Source organism: Alligator mississippiensis, chromosome 16 (genome assembly GCF_030867095.1).
Source record: "Alligator mississippiensis isolate rAllMis1 chromosome 16, rAllMis1, whole genome shotgun sequence".
NCBI classification, from domain to species: Eukaryota; Metazoa; Chordata; order Crocodylia; family Alligatoridae; genus Alligator; species Alligator mississippiensis.
In genome coordinates this window covers 10,168,912-10,191,093 of record NC_081839.1, presented here as the reverse complement: position 1 = coordinate 10,191,093, position 22,182 = coordinate 10,168,912, and the positions used below count along the sequence as shown (strand labels likewise).

General features: G+C 51.3%; 1 protein-coding gene across 3 annotated transcripts in view; it reads right to left on the bottom strand.

Annotated features, from left to right (window-relative positions):
- The window catches only part of MARCHF2 (membrane associated ring-CH-type finger 2), a 102,988-nt gene that overhangs the window by 49,784 nt on the left and 31,022 nt on the right, over positions 1-22,182 (bottom strand). For all 3 annotated transcript variants that reach the window (XM_059719562.1, XM_019491228.2, XM_006275425.4), the window contains one exon: positions 18,577-18,807. In XM_059719562.1, the coding sequence (XP_059575545.1) occupies positions 18,577-18,752 (176 nt within the window). In that variant the 5' untranslated portion in view covers positions 18,753-18,807. The remainder of the gene's footprint in view (positions 1-18,576; positions 18,808-22,182) is intronic.

Below are 22,182 nucleotides of genomic sequence, written 5' to 3'. Positions count from 1 at the left end.
AAGCTTGAGTATCTATACCAGAAGCAGGCAAAATATGGCCTGTGGGCCGGATCTGGCCTGCCAAGCTGGTCTATCCAGCCCTGGGGCCCCTAAAAATTTAGAAAATTAATATTTATCTGCTGCTGGATGTCTGTCAAAGATGACAGAGGCCCGTAGGACCCAGGGGGAGCTGGTGGGAGGACCCTGAAGCCCAGAAGCAAGACCCGCCCTGCCCCCCACCACCTCCAGCTGAACTGGAAGCCCGTGCCTAGCAGAGGCTTCTGGCCTGGGGCCATGGGGCTGTTCCCACCTCCCTCTGCCTGAGAGGTAAATTCAGATAAGAGTGCAGGGGAGGACTACGGGCAATCGCCTGAGTCCTCGGGGCCAGGTCAGGCAGCTCCTACCAAGTCCTGTGGTCTGACCATGCAGCCAGGAACCACGTGGTGCTGGAGCAGCTGGCAGGTTAGCAGCGGGAGGTGGGAGGGAAGAGCAGCGAGTGGGCACGCAGGAGCTCAGCAACAGCTGGGCAGAAGTGTGGGGCACAGGCTTGCAAGGACCTATGCAGCTGGGCCGGGCTGTGCCAATAGGGAGAAGGGGGAGTCAGCCCAGCTCCATAGAGCCCCTGCCATCCCAGACCCCACACTCCTGCCTCCCTGCCCCATGCTCCCACCCAGCTGTCACTGCGCTCCTGTGCGCCCACTTGTTACTACTTGCCCCCACCTGCCACCGCTTTTCCAGCTCCCAGCTGCATCGCTGCAACCATGAGAGCACAGGGCCCACGCTGGTATCCTGGGGCCAGGGGTGTGTGTGTGCAGTGAGGGAGAGGCAGAGAGCATGTGTGTGTGCGTGCGTGCGTGCGTGCGTGTGTGTGCGCGCGCTCAGTGAGGGAGGGACAGAGAAAGAGAGAGAGAGAGAGCTTGCAGTGAGGGAGAAGCAAAGTGTGTGTGGGTGTGCGTGTGTGTGAGGGACAGAGTGCATGTGTATGTGTACAGTGAGGGAGGGACAGAGAGAGAGAGAGTGTGTGCATGTGCATGCAGTGAGGGAGGAACAGATTGCGTGTGTGAGCATGGCAGTGCACCCCCTACAAAAAGGCCTGTGGGCGGTCGCCCCTCAACACCCCTGCCGCCGACACCACCAGTGGTGTTTGCGGGCAGTCAACGATCCCTGCTGTCCACTGCCGATGGCATCTGTGGGTGGTCACCAATCCCTGGTCCGCACTTGCTACACCTCCCTGCCAACAGTGCCAGCAGTGTCTGTGGGAGCTCCCCCGCTTACCGCCGCTGCACTCCCACCATCGCCATGCCCCCCCAGCCGCCAGGGGTACACATCATTCATGGTGTGCAGTGAGGGAGGAACAGTGCGAGAGTGTGTGTGTGTAGTGAGGGAGGGACAGAGTTTGAGAGTGTGTGCGTGTGTGTGTTCGTAGCGAGAGACCCACACCCACCCTCTCACTGCCATCTACCCAGACCCCTATGCTCACACCCCCCACACACCCCAGCCACCCTCCCCCCACACACAGCTTCCTACATACCCCATACCCACCCACACCCCACATATCTACACACCCACATGCTCCCCCACCCAATCCCTATCTACCCCAACAGACACACCCACACCCTTCCCCACACCCTCACAGCCCACACAAACCTATACCCCTCCCCACAATATACAAGAGTAAGACTTTATTTTAAGCTGTTGTGCAATCACCTCTATACATTACTAGAGAAATGCATGTAAATCAGGACAAAATATTTTTTTAAATCAAATTAATGCATATTGTAGATGTTCAATTTTTAGAATATAATTAGGTATTTTTCTGGTTCTGAGACGGCAAAACCCCTTGCTGAAAGGAATACTTCTGGAGGCAAGGGGACGGACATCTGGTGGCAAAGGTCAGGGGTTAGGGGGTTAGACTTCTGGTCACAAGATGGTGACCAGGGGTTGGGGCACCTGAGAAGGGGCAGAGCTACCCATGCAGCCCTTGACAGCTTGTCAAAACTCGGTAAGCAGCCCTCTAGCCAAAATAATTGCCCGCCCCAATCTATATACTACAGTCACTTTTGTCAAGCCCAGTGGCTGGTCTGGAATAGTGAGACAACATCTAAAAAGTACTAGATTAAGGTTCAGGAGAGTTTAAAAATCTTAGGGCAAAATTCTATTTTACTATTAGAAAGTGTAATTGACAGTTTTTAGGCACTCAAATCACCCAGTAATACTCTACTGAGCCTATATTAGGCTAAGATGCTTACATTCCTTATACAGCTACACTTTCGACTTTGCCATGGACACATAGAAGTGCTGTACATATACCCAAACTTACAGCCAACTAAAAATTGGGACTCATGACTGTGACATGGAAGTGAAAGCATGATGGTGATGATCTTCTCACAGACCAAAGAGCTCCACATTCCAAGCCAGGGGTGGGCAAAATATAGCCCATGGGGCAGATCCAGCCCATGGGGGCTTTGTCTGGCCCGTGACAGGTCCCTAGGTCCCGCCTGGCCCAGGCACTGCCCAGCTGGGGTGTCTCTGTGGCTAGACTGCCTTTCTAGGCAGCCCAGCAGCGATGGCTCCTTCTAGCTGCCACGCCCCAGCCCCAGCCCCGTGGTACCGGTGGGGACTTGAGCGTGCAGCCCAGACTTGGCGTGCCCCTCACCTGGTCCAGACTCACCTGTCCAGATTCAGTGACAGCAGCTGCCAGGCAGAAACTTGCTTGGCACAGCAGAAAAGCAGCCCCTCCCCCTTGCCACTGCCAGGCAGCTCTTGGTGCAGCCACTTGGAGCCCATGCTGCACTGGGCTGCCTTGCATCACCACAGCTTGGGCTGCCCTGCAGCAGCAGTGACAGCAGCGGAGATACAAGGTAGACCACCAGCACAGCGGAGGCCCTGGGCAGCTGCACCAAGAACTATTTGGTAACCGCAAGGGGGAGGGGCCACTTATCTCCCGTACAAAGCAGCAGTTTCTGCCTGGCAGTCACCACTGCTGCTGAGCCTAGCCAGGTGAGTCCAGAGCAGGGGCAGGGTGAGCTGGGTTGGGGCTGCGCGCATGGGTCCACGCTGGTACCATGGAGCTGGGGACAGGGGCAGCAGGAGACAGAAGGAGCCGCCACTGCCTGGGATGCCTAGAAAGGCAGTCCAGCCACAGAGCTGCCCTAGCCCCACTGCATGCCCAGGGGGTGGCAGGACGCACATGGCTGTGTGGTGGAGAGGAGATGTGGGGAGCAGGCCGGGGCTGTGTGCTGTTGATGGTGCCGGGGAGGCGCTGCAGGGCACGCAAGCTCTGGGCTGTTGCAGGATGGATACTGACCAGAGCGGGAGGGCATACACAGGTGGCTTTCATATACACCCCACCACAACCTCAAACCCTCCCCAACAAACCCCACAACCCCCTTGCAGCCCTCAACAGCTCCCCAAAACTCATTAAGTGGTCCTCCAGCCAAAATAATTGCCTGAACCCTGTTCTAAGCCCACCTTCCCCATGAGGGGATGTGAACCCTGAGTTCACACATCAGAGGAGAGCATCCTAATCAATAGGTTACAGGTCAGGCATGAGTGAGAGCTCTTTCCTATTGAAATTAGGTCAATGGAGAGACAAGGGCTAAGTACAGACAGTCAAAAAGCCTGAGGCTGAATTGATTAAATCTTTGCAGGTTAATATAAACTATGTGGATTGAACGAATAATCAAGTGAACAGACATTCACTTTTGATTATGGAAATGCAGCCACGTGCCTGCAGTGACCCAGGCCAGAAGCTGGGATACACTAGAACATGTCTCCATGCTCAATTGGAGCAGACAACTTAGGCTAAGGCTAGCCCACCCATTCAGTGAGAAGGGGTTTGTAGGGGAAATGCAAAGCATCCTGGGATGCTGGGGGACTGAGAGTTAACTTGAATCTGGAGGGTATCTGGGACAGAAGTTCAATAAATTGATTTAACCTAAATCAGTTAAGTCTGATACTAAATCCATCCCAGTTTATCTTAAATGGGTTTCGGCCATGTTGAGAATGGTTTATTGTGCACTGAACTTCTGCTGTGTTACAGATCTGAACTGGTTTCTGATCACTTATACCCGTGTATGTGTAATTTCTGTCCCTAGCCAAGAGGGAAAACATCCTAGGAACAGAAGGGAAACACACAACCCCATGGCTTAGGGTAGCGGGCATTGCCTTGACGGGGGCGGGACCGGGGGGGGGGGGCGGTGGCGGAGCAAGTCCTTGCTCCCAGTGTTGTTCATGCAGTTTGCATTCAATTCCTTGGAAGGGTTGCATAAACAGCACTGAAGACGAAGAGCAGGCTTCTTCCCATGGTGCACCATGCTTGAAACTCCCACCCACCGGGGCTAGAACAGATGCTCAAACTACTATTTGGCAAGCCTTTACTGCAGTTCTCGTTACAGCACTACTTCATTCAGGAAAGGCCTCTTTCTGACGTTACCCAGAACCTCTAACAGAAAGGATCTTGTGACTGTGTTTGGGAAAAGGAAAAGAAAGCCTGGTGGATTGTCAGTAGCAAAGCTCAAAGCCTCTGACTTCCCTTTCAGAAAAAGGAAGTCCACATAGGCACGATATTCAGCATTCTCCAGCCCTGGCACCAGAGGCAGACCAAGCAGTTGTTGTGCCCTGAGTAGGAGCAGCAATAGCAGCAGCAGTTACCAGTCTCACTCCCTGCAGGTCAGCACCCAGGGTTGGTGTCCCATTCACCCACCTCTAGTTATGTTATTGCTAGGGGTGCACCAATAGAGATTTTTGGGGCTGATACCGATAGCTGATTTTTAAGGAGGCATATCGGCCGATACTGATCCAATTTCCATATGCATCCCGGCAGCTTGAAGAGCTGGTAAGTTTGTTGTGGTGGAAGGGAAGAGGCGTGTGGGGAGGGGTAGATCGAGGCCCCTGCGGTGAGGGAGGGAGTGGGGCTGGGGTTGCTTAGCCAGGGTGAGGCAGGGCACAGGACGGAGCTGCAGCTTGTCCAGGGGGCGTGGGAAGGGGGGTGGCCTCCTTTGCTGCGTGCACCCCAAGAGGGCATGAGGGGTTGTGTCCCCAGATCTGTGCGTGGAGTAGGGCAGGCTGCAGGTCCGAGCTGGGCTCTTCCCGGTGTGGGGCTGGCTGGGCTGCAGTAGGGGCGGGGGGCAGCAGCTCTGGGAGGGAGATTACGGGGGGTTTTCCGTAGCCCCATCCAACACTCCTCCCATCACCGCCACTGCCCACCCCAAGCGCAGCCTGGCCCAGCCCCTGCCAGGAAGAGCCCCAGCCTGCAGTGGCAGCCTCATGCAGATCTGGGGACACATGCCTCCCCTCCCCCTCTGTGTCCTCCCGGGGTGCATGCAGAAGCAGGAACCGCCCACCCCTTACCCATGTCCCCTGGAAGAGCTATGGCCCTGTCCCTCCCTCCCCCCCAAGCCAGGCAGCCCCTGCCTCTGCCCCAGCCCCACTCCCACTGCCTCCCTCACCACAGGGGCCTTGATCTGCCCCCCACCACACACTCCTTCCCTCCCCTCTCCCCTTCCACCACAACGTATCTACCATCTGCACACAGCTCTCCATGCTGCCGGGCTGTGTTCCTTGCTGCCTATGTGCTGCACTGCAGCTATGCACATGCACAGGCCATTTATCAGCCATATTATCAGCCACACTGGGCCGATTTCTGATGCAGTCAATTTTCTTTATATCGGTGCCGATCTGATATCCAACCAATGTAGTTCTTGTTCACTTTTAGTTATTGCCCATCCCTGGGATACTGGCTGATTTTTTCCAGTGTCAAAACTTTCCTGAAACCATACTTCTCCTGTGATGTCTCTTTGCACACATCCAGCTGACACAGAAAGGTGGAATAAAGCATACTAATTACTGGTGATAAACTTGTTTTCTGATCTCACTGTGCACTGCAGAGTTCTCTCTTACTTGCTTTGGTGCAATTACATTAGTCTGGATTCTAACCAGTTACCAAAATGCAATCCAAAACAGAACCACTACTTATAATGGCATTGTTCTAGATATGTATCAGTATTTAGCATTAAAGAATCATCAAGTAAAATGCACAAACAGCCTTGGGAGCAAGGGGCAAAACCCAGAACTCCCCCTGCAAGCCATGCTCTCTTTCCTAGGCTGCTTCTAGGTTGCTGTCATTCTGGACCCATGACTCTTTCCTTCATAGCTGCACAGAGAATTAGATTCAAGAGTAAGGGGCTGTAATGTACTCTCAACTATTTCTGTCCCATAGCTTGGAGGGTAGGAGACTTGGCACATTCAAAAAACACACCACTTGCATTACAAACTTGCTTTCCTGCTGCCCCCCACCCCTTTGAAATCTGATGTGACTTTGGGAGTTGCTGCTTCACGAACAGTAAGGGTGAAAACCTAAGACTGTTTCAATATAAAAGATCAGAAGCCAAGCTTCCCAAAGACACAACTCATATTTATAAAGAAAGGATTCACCTGGAAAAATGTATGGCACACTAAATCTCTCAGTTCCTCACACTGTCCTTCACTGAAGCACATCTTGTCCTAATTTCCACCTTCCAGTTGTTCAGTGTCCACTCCACATACCAGTTCTGCAGAGTAAGTGAAAGCCTTGACAACTCAATTCATAGTCTCCTTAGGCCAGTCCCTCTTCTTCCATTTCCCACCATTGCTCTGGGATGGAGAGAATGATGTGGTGTTCTTGGATTCCATGCTGTCCAAGTCCCACTATGATTACACCTCACCTCAAATGTCTTTCACTACCATTAGATACCACAAGCATATCGCTCTGGTCTTCAGTCCAACTAGAAAGTTGCCTGAACAAGATATATAGCCCAAGAATCCTGTATTGCATTGCTGATGACATTGCTCCTGCTGTCAGCTGGGTACAACCAAGATAAACTTATTCCCTTAAATATAAGAATCCGGTAGAGGGCAATGAAAATGGTTACGGGATGAGGGCACAAGACTTATGAGGAAAGGCTGAGGGAACTGGTCTTATTTAGTCTGGAGAAAAGATGACTGAGGGGGGATTTAATAGGAGCCTTCAACTACCTGAAGGCTGGTTTCAAATGGGATGGAGTTAGACTGTTTTCAGCGGTGGCAGATGACAGAACAAGAAGCAATGGTTTCAAGTTGCAGCAAGGGAAGTTTAGGTTAGAGACTAAGAAAAAAACTCTCTCACTAGAAGGATAGCACAGCGTTGGAACAAGTTATTCAAAGAGGTTGTAGCTTCTCCATCCTTGGAGGTTTTTAAGATGGCCAGGCAAAGCCTTGGCTGGGATGATCTAGGTGAGGATGGTCCTACTTTGAGCAGGAGACTGGACTAGATGTGACCTCCTGAGATCCCTTCCAGCCCTAATTTTCTATGATCCTATGATTTCTGTGCACAGCTTCAAAGTCCCTCAAATAGGTGACTAATGCTTTGTATATTAAAATTCCACTTCTTCCTTGTAGTTAGACCCTTCAGCTGTGAAAAGTCATGCTGGAATCAAGCACTGAGGAAGGCAAGGTAATTAATCATCAAAGGAAATGAAAGAAATCTGACTTTAAGAAATAGCATGTTATGACCTTTAGGAACTAGAAACAATTTGAAAGGGCCAGATAAGATTTTGGAGCAGTGGTTCTAAAGGCCCCACTCAGAATGAAAGTAATTCAAACAGTTCATGTGCTCTGAAGCTTCGTTCCTCTATCCATCTACAATTATGTTAACTGTACACTGCTGGCATAGTCCAAGAGCTGCTCAAAAACCAACTCTAGAAAATCTTTCCCAATTAAGGAAAGAGGGACTGAAAAGAAAGCCTACAGGCAAGACCAGCAAAAACAAATTCTGCAGAGAACTAAGGCAAAATAAGTCTGAATCAATGTCATCTAGTCCAAGCACCTGCTTAAGGCAGGGTCTTCCCTATCCACACCATACTACATAAGTAGTGTGTTTGACCTGTTCCTAAAATTGCACAATGAACCCTGCTGCACAACCACAAGGCACATTGCCCTAAAACACTGAAAGCATCCTAACCTGCCACAGGTAAAGCAGGGGGATGAGGGCTGTCAGCATGTCACTGCTGCAAGGGTTGTTAACATTCATGTAATAGATCCAAGGAAGAAGGCCATGCCCCCCGCTAAAATGGAAGGCAAACACCCCCATCATCCATACCAATCTGACCATGATCCCAAAATGTGGCAATCGGTCTGATCCTGACCAGAGGGGCATGACCCTCTAATCAGGAAGCTCCAGGTTTTAGTCCCAGGAGCAGCACTGGCACATCAAAGTCAAAATCCCCAACCTTGGCTGCAGCCAAGACCCAACGCTTCTAAGAAAGGCATATAAACCCCCCTGATATCTGTAGCACCAGGAGGAGAAACAAATTCCTCCATGGACCCAGGTGGCAACCAGCAAAGTTCAGAAACATGGGGAAAATTGAACACGCTCCATTCTGCTCTGCAACTTGGGGACACCAAGCATGACTCCATACAGCACGCCCTCTGACACAACAGTAAAAGCTCTCCTTTCTATACCCTTTCCGTAACTTATCCCAGGTGCTTTAATCTCTCCTAAGCCGGTTGTGGAGCTTGGCTTCATTCTCCTACTGTTGAGCAAGGCCCCAGGCAGAATTGACCTGCTCTAGGCTGCAGAACTCTTCTCATCATCTTCCAGTGATCCAGGGGGAGGAGGGGTGCTCCTGGGCTTCCAAATGTTGCTCCGGACAGCATACTACAGACACAGCTACTCTTAGAGCAAGGCTGTCCAACCGTTGGCCCACAGACCACATGTGGCGTTCACAAGGGGTTGAGGCACCAGGTAGCTGCTCCCCACACTGCTCTGGCTGCAGCAGCAGCTGGGGGCTCCAGGTTCCTCCTCTTTGCCTTCCTCTTCCTGTCCCTGGGGGCAGGGCAGTGCAGTATGGTGCACCCTGCAGAGGCTGGGGAAGCTGCAGTTCAGGGTGTCTGAATGGGCTGTGCAGTAGGGCACCTGAGCACACGGTGCAGTGGGGAGCAGCAGCACATGGTGCAGTGGGGAGGCACAGGAAGCAGCAGCTGGGGTCATGGAGTGGTGAGGGATACCTGGGCCAACAGTGCAGTCCGGGTGTAAGGAGCAGCAGGATGGAGATGTGCAGTACAGCAGGAAGGCATGAGGAGCAGCAGGGGGTCATGGAGTGCAGTGCAGGGGGTGTCTGGGCTTATGGTACAGAGGGGGTCAGGAGGTGCAGAGCAGCAGGGGACACCAAGGGGCACAGCTCAGTGGGGAAGCATAAGTAGCAGCTGGAGGCTGGGTCTATTGCCTCCACTGGTGTGGTCTCTGCTTATGTGGTCTGAAACATGTGGCCCCTGGTCACTTAGAAGTTGGACAACCCTATCCTTGATCATCCCTGACCAATGCTTATCCAATCACTTCTTGTTCACCTTGTGCTGGAGAGCCCACAACTTCCCTAAGCTGTCTGTTCCACTGCCTCCCAGTCCTACCACTGATAGCCAATCTAAACCCACTTTGCTGCAACTTCAAGCCACTGGTACTTGTCTTGCTGTCTGAGCAATGGAAAGAAAGGTGTTCTCCCTCATCTTTACAGCAGTTCTTCAGGTGTCTGAAGGCTGCTATCATGTTGCCTATTGCCTTTTTCACAAGCTGAACATGCAGACCCAACTAGACCAAAAAAGGATTCACTGCAGAGCGGTACTGTTTGTTGCTCACCAGTTGCTGCCTCTAGAGACTGCGAGCCTGTCACATGGGTCATGCAGCTGGAAAAGTAGGTAACTGCAGGGGCGCAAAACATAAAAAGGGAATTTGCACCAAATCTGTCAGTTCACCTGCGAGGAAGAACAGAGAGAGAGACTGCCAGCAGAGAGGAATGCCATCATGCCTATTTCTTTCAAGGTCTCCTCATATGGCTTGTCTTCCAAGATCTTTATTATTTTGGTTGCTTGCCTCTGGACCCTCTCTATCCTCTCCATGTCCTTTTTAAAATGTGGAGTCCAAAACTGTACACAATAGATGAGACCTAACCAGTACCAAGTAAAGATGTGCTATCACCTCCTCTGTTTTGCACCTAATGCTCCTGTTGATAGAGCCTGTAACTGCACTCAGCTTTTGCAGCTGTGTCACGCTGCAGACTCCGTCCACCAGGACTCCTAGATCCTTCCTCACCGTGCTGCCATCCAGCCAGTTGTCACCCATCGTGTAGCTGTGTTTTTGATTACCAGCGTGTAGCACCTTGACTTCTTCCACATTGAACTTCATCCCGTTGTCTCCGGCCCAGTCTGCCAATCTATCAAAACCTTCTGAATCGTGCCGATGTCTCCAGGGTGTTCACAGCCCTTCCTAGTTTTGTGTTGTCTGCAAGTTTGCTCGAGGAGCTCACTATCCCAGCACCCAAATCACCAATAAGCACGTGAACAGCGGGCCCAGGACAAAGCCCCGTGCGACTCCACTCAGAATCTCCTGCCATTCTGACGTGATACATTTATAACTAGGGACCTGCTGAAATTGTGATTTTGGTGGATTTCGCATCTGCGAAATCTGGCGTTGCCCATGAAATCCAGAAAATCTGGAGGAAAAAATAAATAAAAGGAAAACTTACTGAAAATAAAATGCCAGCTCCCCAGGGGGAGCCAGCAGTTCCCACCACGCTGATTGCATGACAGGCACTCCAAGATGGCTGCTGCCCTGGGGGGGGGGGGGGGGTGCGTGCTGTCTGTCATATGGCCCTGCCCCTCTCCACCAATCAGTGGTGAGGGACAGTCACACGACAGACAGCCTTCATAGTCAATCAGCAGCAAGGGGTGGGTCCATGCAACAGACAGCCCTCACAGCCAATCAGTGACAAGAGGCAGGGCCACCAGTGCCCCTCAGCCAACCAGAGGTGGGGGGCCTGCTGTGCTCCACCTATGACAATGGCTGCAGGTCAAGCTGGCGGGTCCCTGCGACCACCTTCGCTTGTGGCTGTCGAGCCAGTTGTCCTGTAACAGGGGCGGGCAATTATTTCAGCCAGAGGGCCACTTAATGACTTTTGGTGAGCTGTCAAGGGCTGCATGGGAAGCCCCGCCCCATGACAGGTGCCCCGCCCACTGGTCACCATCTTGGAACCAGAATTGCTGCCCCTAACCCCTGACCTTTGGCACTGAAGTCCCCCCCATCCCGCTTGACCCTGGAAGTACTCCTTTTGGGTGGGGGGTTTGCCATCTTGAAACTAGAAAATCGTATACTAAAAATCAAACATCTACTGGAACATATTTTATTTTTACTTAAAAAAATATTGTAGTCCTGATTTATGTTTCGTTTGTGTAGTACATAGAGATGACTGCAAAACAGCTCAAAATAAAGTCTTACTTTCGTACAGTGTAGGAGGGGGTGTAGGGGGGGTGGGGGCATGTGGGGGTTGTGTGGGGGTATGGTGGGGTGTGCGTGTGGGCCCCCCGCCACATGCCCCCCCATGGCACACAGTGCCTGCCCCCAGTGGCAGCAGCAGCAGGGGCTGGGCCCTCAGGGTGCTCGTGCCCCACGGCAGGCTGAGCCACCGGACAGCGTGTGGCTCTGGCCGAGTCCTGGGAGCTGCACGTGGCAGCAGAGCCAGCCCGGCGCAGCCGGATAGCACATGGCTCCCAGCAGAAGTGCCAGGAGCCCTACGTGGTGGCACAGAGTCAGCCCAGCCCAGCCCAATGGTGCATGGCTCCCAGATGGAGATTTTTTTTCCCTCCAACATAATGTTGGGGGAAAAATGGGGGTGAACTGATAGAGATTTTTTGAGGCCGATACCAATGGCTTATTTTTAATGAGCCATATTGGCCAATAACGATCCGATTGCTGATATGCAGCTGGACAAAGTGGAGAGCAGCATCTAGCTGTTAAGTCTGTTGTGGAGGAAGGGGCAAGGGGGGGGGCAGATGGAGGCCCCCACGGTGAGGGAGGGAGTGGGGCTGAGGCAGGGGCTGCACAGCAAGGGCACAGTGTGGGACAGGGCCACAAGCAGCTTGCCCAGGGGAGACAGGTTGGGGGGGTCGGCTCCCACCACTATGCACGCCCCTAGAGGGCATGGGGGGGCGTGTGCCCCCGGATCTGCACACAGGGTGAGGGCGAGGGTGGGCTGCTGCTTGCTGGGGCCGGGGCGGCACTGAGCTCTTCCCAGCAGGGGGCTGGGCTGGGCTGTGCTCAGGACAGGCAGCAGCGGCAGCTCTGGGAGGGGGACTATGGGGGAGCTGGGGGGGTGCTACAGCCACCCAAAAATTCATAGATTCATAGATGTTAGGGTTGGAAAGACCTCAGTAGGTCATTGAGTCTGACCCCCTGCCCTGGGCAGGAAAGAGCGCTGGGGTCAGACGACCCCAGCTAGGTGCTTGTCCAGTCTCTTCTTGAAGACCCCCAGGTGAGCGGAGAGCACCACCTCCCTTGGAAGCCCATTCCAGATTCTGGCAACCCTGACTGTGAAGAAGTTCTTTCTAATGTCCAACCTAAATCTCCTCTCCATCAATTTGTGGCCATTGTTCCTAGTTACTCCAGGGGGGGCCTAGTAAATAGAGCATCTCTTATTCCCTGATGAATTTATAGGCAGCCACAAGATCACCTCTCAGCCTTCTCTTGCAAAGGCTGAAGAGATCTAGGTCCCTCAGTCTCTCCTCGTAGGGCCTTGTCTGCAGGCCTCTGACCATACGAGTGGCCTTCTCTGAACCCTCTTGAAGTGCGGTACCCAAAACTGGACGCAGCACTCCAACTGCGACCTGACCAGTGCCATATAGACGGGAAGCATCACCTCCCTAGACCTGTTCATCATGCATCTGCTAATGCATGATAAAGTGCGGTTAGCCTTATTGATCACTTCGTCACATTGATGACTCATGTTCATCTTGGAGTCAACTATGACTCCAAGATCCCTTTCTGCTGCTGGGCTGCTGAGAAGATAATCCCCCAGCCTGTAAGTGGGTTGGTGGTTCTTTTTGCCCAGGTGCAGCACTTTGTACTTGTCTTTGTTGAACTGCATCCTATTTCATTCTGTCCATTTTTCCAACCTGTTCAGATCCGCCAGGATCTGTTTCCTACCCTCTAGTGTGTTAACTCTGCCCCATAATTTGGTATCACCTGCAAACTTGGACAGGGTGTGTGCTCGTCCAAGACAATGAATAGCACTGGTTCAAGAACCGAGCCTTGCGGGACTCCACTGCCCGCATCTTTCCAGGTCGATATCAACCCATCCACCACCACTCTCTGGGTGCGACCCCTAAGCCAATTCGCCACCCACCTGACCATGTAATCATCTACAACACAGCCTGTCAGTTTATGTACAAGAACAGAATGAGATGCTGCATCAGAGGCCTTCTTAAAGGCTACGCAGAATACATCTACCTCGACTCCTGCATCTAAGCATTTTGTGACCTGGTCATAAAAAGAAATAAGGTTAGTCAAGTAGGATCTACCTGCAATGAACCTGTGCTGATTTCCTTTCAGCATTATTTCTCCTGCTGGGCTCCCACAAATGTGATCCTTAATGATTTTTTTTCCACAGTTTCCCCAAGGATGGAGGTGAAACTAACTGGCCTATAGTTTCCCGGTTCCTCCCTCCTCCCTTCTTGAAAACAGGGACCACACTGGCCCTTTTCCAGTCCTCCGGGACCTAACTGGAGCACCACGAGTGCTCGAACAGCCGTGCCAGTGGCTCTGCTATGACACTGGCCAATTCCTTCAGCACCCTTGGATGAAAGGTATATACCTCTTTCTTTGCCCTTAGGCTTTCCTAGACTTCCCTGTTCAGCCAAGAGGGCTTCTTGGCCCCTTTGTCCCCTTTTATGAGCAATGGGATTGTCTCCTTCTGCGCCCATAGGATTGCTCCCTTGAGGAACGACCACCTTTCCTGTACCCCCATTTTGCCAATGCTCTTGAGCTGTAACGCCTCACTAACTAATCTCCTGAGCACACTGAAGTTAGCCTTTCTGAAATTTATCTGTATCCCCCCTCCCAGGACTGCCACCATCTGCCCGTCCCCCCACTGTAAAGAGCCCAACGCCACCCCCAGCCTCAGCCCACCATCGCCCCATGTGCAGATATGGGTGCACCCCCCCATACCCTACTGGGGTGTGTGCAGCAGCAGGAGCTGCCACCCGCCCCCCCACCATGCCCCTGGATGAGCTGCTCATGGCTCTGTCCTGTGCCCCATCCCGGCTATGCAGCACCTGTCCCTGCGCCTACCCCAGACCCACTCCCTCCCTCACCGCTGGGGCCTCAATCTGCCCCCCGCCCCTTCCAACAGATTTACCAGCCAGACCCGGCTGCTCTCTGTGCTTCCAGGCTGCACTCCTGGCTGCCTGTGCACTGCACTGTGGCTGCATGCATGCATGGGGCATTTATCGGCGACATTATCAGCCACAAAGAGCCGATTGCTGAAACTGTCCATTTTCCTTATATCAGTGCTGATCCAATATGGGACCGATGTAGCGGTGCACCTCTAGTCATTAATTGTACTGTTTAACCCATTCACAATATCAATCTCCTGGATTGCTTTCAATAGTCACTAGAAGATCAGTGCTGATTCTGGTAGATTCCTGGCCAATCCGGGAGGGCTGGCAACTCTAGGCTTTCTTGGTCTTTTTGTGGCCAACACACAGATGATCCCCTTGTTGTATCCTCAATTTTACTGAACAGAAAGTTGTCATCCACACATATTAGGAACTTCCTCAACATGTTTTGTTTGGCTGTATTATTATTCCAGCAAATGTCTGGAAAAATGAAGTCTTCTATTAGTACCTTCTCCAAACTTTTGGATAATTTTCTCATCTCATCGAAGAGTGCCTCATCCACCTCTTCTTACTGACTTGGTAGTGTATAAGCAAATCCCCACCACTAGATCATTACTGTACCTTTCAACTTTTATCTTCAACCAAATACATTCCAACCTCTTCGGTAATTCTGCTATTTTTGATGGCACTTCAGCATACAGCCTTTAAATAGCAGGATTCACAAGTGGTAACCACCAATATATGCTGGTCTGTTCTGAGGCAGGATTTGGGTTTAATGAACTTTTGTCACTTGGACATAGTGAGTGGCAGAAGGGAAGCAAATCACAGCTGGTAGGCAGGCCACCAGCAGGATTTTGCCCCATGTATAAGAAAGCCTAGATCATTACAAGGTTCAGGGTCCTGCTTAAAAATTGCAAGTTCTGATAAAGGAAGAAAGAAAGGAAGAAAGAAAGGAAGAAATCGCTGATTTAAAAACCCAAAATCCATATTTTTCCATGATTAAAATGAAACGTCACTATATAGATTGGTATAATTTTCACATTTTATTGATATATTTACAATTTTAAAGCGATTTGGAAGCCTACCAGTGCCTCAATCATTATAATAAAATAAATTCTAAATACCTATATATTTTGGTGTTTGATTTGGGGTTTTTTTATCATGGAAAATCAGAGCTCCCCCTGCTCCTTTCATTCACTGGGACATGGATCCAGCTGCGGCTGTCCCCCAACTGCTCTGTGGTGCTCAGCAGCTCTGATATGCTGAAGCCCAGTCCCTGCCCATGCTGTTGCCCTGCACTCACAAGCCATAGCCCCCCAGCCCTCCTGGTGCCCCTTACTCCCAACTCAGAGTCCTCCACCCGGTCATGCTGGTGCCCCTCACTCCTGACCTGCAACCCCCTGACCCTGCCGGGGCCTGGCACTCCCAACTCACAGTACCCTGCCCTGCCAGTGCCCCTCACTCTCAAGTCACAGCCCCCCCAGCCCTGTTGGTGCCCCTCACTCCTGACCCACAGCCCCCTACCCCCACAAGCCCTGCCAGAGGGAACCCCCAGCTGCCCCTGCCCTGCCCAGCCCTGTGCAGACTCACAGGATGGGGGTCTGTAGGAACATGGTGGGAATGGTCTCCAGCATGAGATGCATCCAGCACACCTCATGTGGAACCACAGGCAGCGGCTGGAGAACCACATGTACTCCACATGAAGCCAAGTGTGGCTCTGACCTGGTCACACTACGGGAAATAGGAGGGCAAGGGGCTCCAGGCTCCATTCTGCCCAAGTCAGAGCATGGCAACAGCAGCTACGGTTGCTCCAACTCATGTGGGTGATGCCAGAGGAAGTCTGGCCCTGGCACAGGCTGGAGGGAGGAGGAGGGGATACCTGTGGCACCTCCCATCCTTGGATGGGGCTCCCACACCACACCAAGAGGTCTAGCCACGGCCCCCACCTGGGCAGCGTCTCCCAGCTGCCCAGTCCCTTAGAACACCATCCCTGAGCTACCAGCCCAGCCACACAGCTCCTTGCCATCCCTGAAAGCCACCCCCTGACTCCCTTCCCCAGCTGGAGGGGCAGGCACCTCTGGGCAGGCCCCGCTGGCAGCAGCGCAGAGCTAGGCTCATCAGCAGCATTGAGCGCTACCTCAAATCCCCCTGCCCTGCCCCAGCCCTGGCTCCCGGACACCTTCTTTCAGCACTGGCAGGCACCCATGGCCTCTCACACACCCATCCCTCCACACACACACACACAGACATGCACCTGTGTGCATCTTCAACCCCCATCCCCCATAGGCTTACCTTCATCCAGCTGCCAGGGCTGCTCCTATCACCCTTGCCTTGCTGTATTGTTGGCCACGTACATGCATGCCCACACACATATGGTGCTCCCTGCCTCCAATCATCCTCCCCCCACATCCCCCAACCCCAAGCAGCTCCTTGCAGGGTGAAAGGCTGTCAGCCCGCAAGGGGAAACCCACAGTTTCCCATGGTTTTCTCTTTTAAAGGGGGAAAATCTATGTTTTTCTCCTTCAAATGAGAAAATCTGCATTTTTTTCACAGCAGATGGAAAACCCAGATCCCTGATTATCAGTAGTGTGCTTCCTTACATCTCTTCCTGTTTTACTTTCAGAATCTCTTCCAGTTCACATATTTCCAGTTATTATGAGTCAAAAATGTAATTGGTATTTATTACTAGGCCTTTCATTTGGTTCTGTTGGCTTTACTTGGTCTTGCTTTGGCCCTGCTCACAAACAGGCTCAGTCACATGATTCTGCTTGACTTTGCTAACTTCTTAAGTAGCTGCAAGAACAGAGATTTAAAATAGCTGAAACAGTGATGGCTATATAGGTTTCCAATGCTGCCATATACATATCCGCACACCAAAAACTTTATAGGCTAGATAACTTCACAGAGAAATGCATTTTGTACACTGGAATTCCAGGGCACTTTTACACACGCTCTGACACGTTCCAATTACAACAAGCCGGAGCCGACTCAATCCGCTGAGTCTGCTGGAGTGTTCTAATCAGAACGTTCCAGCATGCTACAGCATCTCGTATTCAGTGCCCTGCTTTTCAAAATGGCAGCGGGGGCACTTTCATGGGCAACTGGTGCCGCCTTAGTTGGGGGGGGGGGGGGGGGGGGGGGGGGGGCACATGCCCCCCTGTGACCAGTCCCACTGACCAGGGTGGAGTCCCCCGCTGCTGAGGCTGCCGACTGGGGGGGCAAGGGGATCCCTTCTCGAAGTGGCTGCAACAATCACAGCAATCAGCTGGTGCTTGCAGGGGGGTGAGACTGGTGCTCCTGCCTGCCCCCCCCGCCCATCGCCTAAGCAGCAAGCGCAGCTGGTCAAGGAGTGCACATGCACCCCCGTGCACCCACTACGTGTTCCCACTGGGTACTTTAACTCAGGGGTTGCCAACCACTTGGCCGTGGAACCAATGCTGGGCCATGAAGGCTTGGCGGCCAGTCTTCAGGACGGCTGGCTGCCAGACCGAAAGTGACTGTGGACCAGCAAGCTGGAGACTGGAAGTGACTGGCATACTGCAGTCTGGCAGCCAACCATTTTTTATATTGAATATAAAAAAGGGCTGGCTACCTGCCTGTAGGTCACTTCCGGTCCGCAGTTTGCCAGTCCTCAGCATAAAAATGTTGGGAACCCCTGCTTTAACGAAAGTTCATTGAATGAGCTTTTGTTAAAGCACCCCGGCCACCCTTTTTAAACACAGTGTCCTGAATGCATGAGGTGAGGCAGATGTTTTAATTAAACCAGCTCCTTAGAGCCGCTCTAATTAAAATGCCACCCCTCTTGCCTGTGCCCAAACCCTAGTGCATGTGTATAGGCAACCCCAGAGTCTGCTTACTTGGTGCTAAAATCCTACCCTTTAAAACAATGACCTGTTTCCCATACAAGTTGTGGGAGAGATCTTCATTTACAGAGATGAAGCTGACCTCCCATTTAAGTTTCAGTTTTATCATTCAGTTTAAGTTCATTAGACACAGTAATTAGTTCTCCCTTGGCCAATGTCTTTTTCTTTGAGAGGAAGGATGGCCAAGGGGTAAAGTTGCTAGCCTGGACCTGGAAGACTCTGGCTCAATTTCCAGTCCTGCCACTGACATCCTGGATGACCTCAAGCAAGTCACTGAGTCTCCCCCTGTAGGATCTATGGGGAGAGCACTCGAGAGCTTTATTAAATGTCATGTATTTGATTAGTACAAGGCTCCATTTAAAGAGTCTCCTCTCCTGGCCAGTACCTAACTATATAAACTCTATCCTCAGTCTTAACTGGCTTCCATGAAACTCCTGACCGAATGGGCTGACAGCCATTTCTTATTTATGCTTCTTTTATATGAACAGGGAACAGCATGAAGATGGCACACCAGCTCAAACCTCTTCTGTAAAGCAGCGAGCAGCATTGGTTTTACCTCTGTGCTCCCAGCGCTTTGATCACTGTTGAGAGCAGTCGCCCATCTTTTGCGGTCACTTGGGTAATGTACTGGGGTCGCCCAATGTCGGACTCTTCAACGGACTTGGACAAAGTGGCACTTCCCGGACAGTCACACAATGAGCCGGGAAGGTGGCAGCAGTCGCCTGTCGTCATGGCAACAAAGAGCACCCAACTCCTTCAGAGACTGAACCTCACAGTCATGATAGGCCTGGAATAAAACAAGACAAGAGTAATAAATAGAGGTTCCTGAGCCATGTTACTGCTCCTGCCAGCTCCAGCTAGCACTGCTTGTAGCCAGCTTCTCCCCTTCCTCTGGCTGCAAACAGCGTGCGCGCGTTGTCAGACTCTCTCCATCTCTCAAGGCACCGTTCCTGATGCTGCTCTACAGTCTCATCACACAGACTTGGTTATCTGCAGTCAGCGTGCAAGCGGGGATGGGGGTGGGGAAGCCTGATACCAAATCATTTCTATTTCCTGCTCTAGCCCCAGCATCACTAATTGTGTTATGGATCCCGTATCATCATCACCAATGTGGGATCCTAAACAAGGCCTTGCAAACTTGCCCTTTCTGGACAACACACAAATATAAAGCAGATAATATTTGCACCTTAGAGATTGACCAAAGTAGATACAGACAGACAGGCAGCACGAGCTTTGTGGGCTGAAGCTCACAATGAACAAAATCACCTGACCCTAGAATAGAAAGAAAAGCAATCCTTGATATCCTACAGCCTGCCCGCACCTGTGAGAAGCAAAATTTTGTGGGGCTGCCTTAACATAAAATTAAGGTTCCAGGTGCAGTGTCCCTTTTATCCAACTGATGGACAAAATCGTGCATTTTGCCCTCCCACGTAAAGTCCATAGTTAAAAAAGTCCTCTTAGCTCTGCAATGGGGACAATCAGGGACCCCACAGGGCAGTTGGGTTTGTCTATCCTCAACAAGGCACACGAAAAAGATGTTAACATGCGCTAGTTAGCCCATCTTTTACATCCTGGACTAGAAGAGGCTTTTAATGAGTCACTTTTCAGAACAGAACTAACGCAGCTGATGTTTCTACACTGCTCATTTCCTTCCACTGACCTCTGCAGAGAGTCGCATGATTTTTGGTTCAAAGAGCTCCCATACTTCTGCCCATTTCCAACAAACATGCATTGTTTCAAAGATCCTCATTTCTAACCATTATATATAGATACAAGCCTTAATCTGTCTGTCTGTCCATAACGCTTTATTTGCGCTCTTCTGAAACAACCAATCAGGATGCTGCAAGAGCATTTGGGACCAGAGGCGGTGGCCAGAGCACCGCCATGATGATGGGGATGGAGCAGACCGAGCGGTGGGGGGCAGCAGCGGTGACCTTGCCCCCCGCAGCTCCTTGGAGGCAGCGGCAGCAGGTGGACTGGGCCCAGACCTCAAGTGGAGGAGAGGGGGAAGGGGAGGGGGGGAGCAACCCCGGGCCCAACGCAGCGGGGGAGAGGGATGGGAAGAGAGGGTGCTGGCAATGGGGCTCCTCCCCCCCGTCATCATTCTTGACAGGCAATTTGCTAGTTTTCTAATAACAGAGCTTAGGCCATTTTTTTCCAGACTTTGAAAAACCAGAGGGGCATAATCCTTTACCCAGAGGTTTCCTCTTCAATCTCTCTACTTTAACAGTTTCACAAAGACTGAGAGTGAACAAGTTGACCCAGCAGGGCTGGGTTTTATTTCTTTGTGTTTACCCGCTTCTATATAATTGCTCCATGCGACCTGCCTCGACAGAACCTAGCGTTGTCTTCAAATGCCGTTGTAAATACACCTTCCGCTTTGCAAGCAGTTGAGAATGTGCCCGGCCCACAGAAATTTCCCTGAAAAGTTTGGCAGTTGAACTTACTGTAATTATTGGAAGCCCTTTTAATCACGACCCCGTATCTAAGTATTATGCTCTCACCACGCCTGCTGGACTGTGCAAGAGCCTTCAGCAAACACGGCTCCTTTCCTCATCTCTTCCACACAGCAGCTCAGGAAAATAGCTTGCATCAAAGAGCTCCCTCTTCGGCTCTGCTAGAGGCTGACTGCAGCACCTCCAGCTGCTCAGTGTGACACCCCCAGAGAGCATGCTTGATCAGGAGTCAGCAGCATATAACCGTATCCTTTCCCCCCATTTACATGTTCACACATCTGGTCTACTAATTTTCACTTGACTTACAGTGAAACCTGTTTAAGACAGAACCTGTAAAAATGGGAAACCTGCTCAAGGCAGAAAATTTCTACAGCCCAACTTGCCTGATTGTCCCCAAGCCTCTTTCTGTTCCTCTCCTTGCACTCTGTAGTCCTTTCCCCATATATACTCCCAAGTTTCTTTTACAACAGCCAAATTTTGTTTTGCTTCATATGAGACAATATATCCAGTTTTAATGAGCTAATACATATTTTCAAATAAACTGACTATAGCCAAAAGGTTTTTGATAAACCTCCCATTTATCAAGCATGTCAGGAATAGGATATGGAGCATGAAACAGGTACTCAAAAATTGGTAAGTGCTGAAGCAAGACACTGTATGCAGCAGAGTGGGGACTTGGAGCCATGAGAGCCTCTGAAGCAGCTAATTCTTCTGTGGGGAAATGCACTGTTTTAACATTTCTGAATTAAGGAAGGGCTCCTTAGGGTAATCTCTTTTATCAGACCAACTATGTAGTAAGAGTTAGACAAGCTTTTGAATGCAAGGCGTTCTTCATCAGGTTACCTGACAAAGAGCATCTTCATTCAAAAGCTTGCCTAACTCTACTACATAGTTGGTCCAATAAAAGCTATCACCCTAAGAAATCCTTACCTCTTGCATAATTTCTGGACCATTATGGTGACAACATTATCCTTACATTACCACACTAAATTCAGGAAGTCAGCCACAGCCATGATCCAGTACAGTTTTGTCAATCAGAGCATGGCCTAAGTCAGACTGAAACCTGAAGAAAACATAGGGCTGTTTCCTGGGTGCAGGCTGGCCAGACACACGGAGAGGAGACAAGAGCTGACTGTTGAGACTCAAAGAAGGCTGGCTTGGACAAAACACTTTCCCTTTCCAAAATCTACAAGGCTCTCAGTGAAAATCTTCACTTTCCAGAACTACTCGATTTGCTCTGAATAGGCAGTTGAGTCACAGTATCCATATACATGATGACACCACGACAGCCCTCTCCCCGTGTCCCCATGGCTGTTCCTGGGGGCCCAGAACCCTGGCTCTTACTGGTGTTCTAGCCACAGGCTGGCTGCCAGCGTGCAGACAAGAACGCATGCTCTCACAGCCCAAGCAATATTAAAATAGCCCTGCCCATGACTAGAACACCAGGCGGGGGGCATTGGCACAGCCAGCAGAGCTGGATCACTGTTGGCTGTGGCACCCAGACAAGAACAGCCCCCCCTCCCCACCAGTCCCCTTGATCAATGGTACTGGGCATGGGGCAGCACTCCCTGACAGCTCACTGCTGGGCAGACTATCAGGGAGCCACAGGGAGCATGTGCCTCTGTGCCCTCTAAAAGATGGAAACCTGTCGAAGCCAAAATGTTCTCCTGGTCTGCTGTGATACCATCTCAGGCAGGTCTCACTGT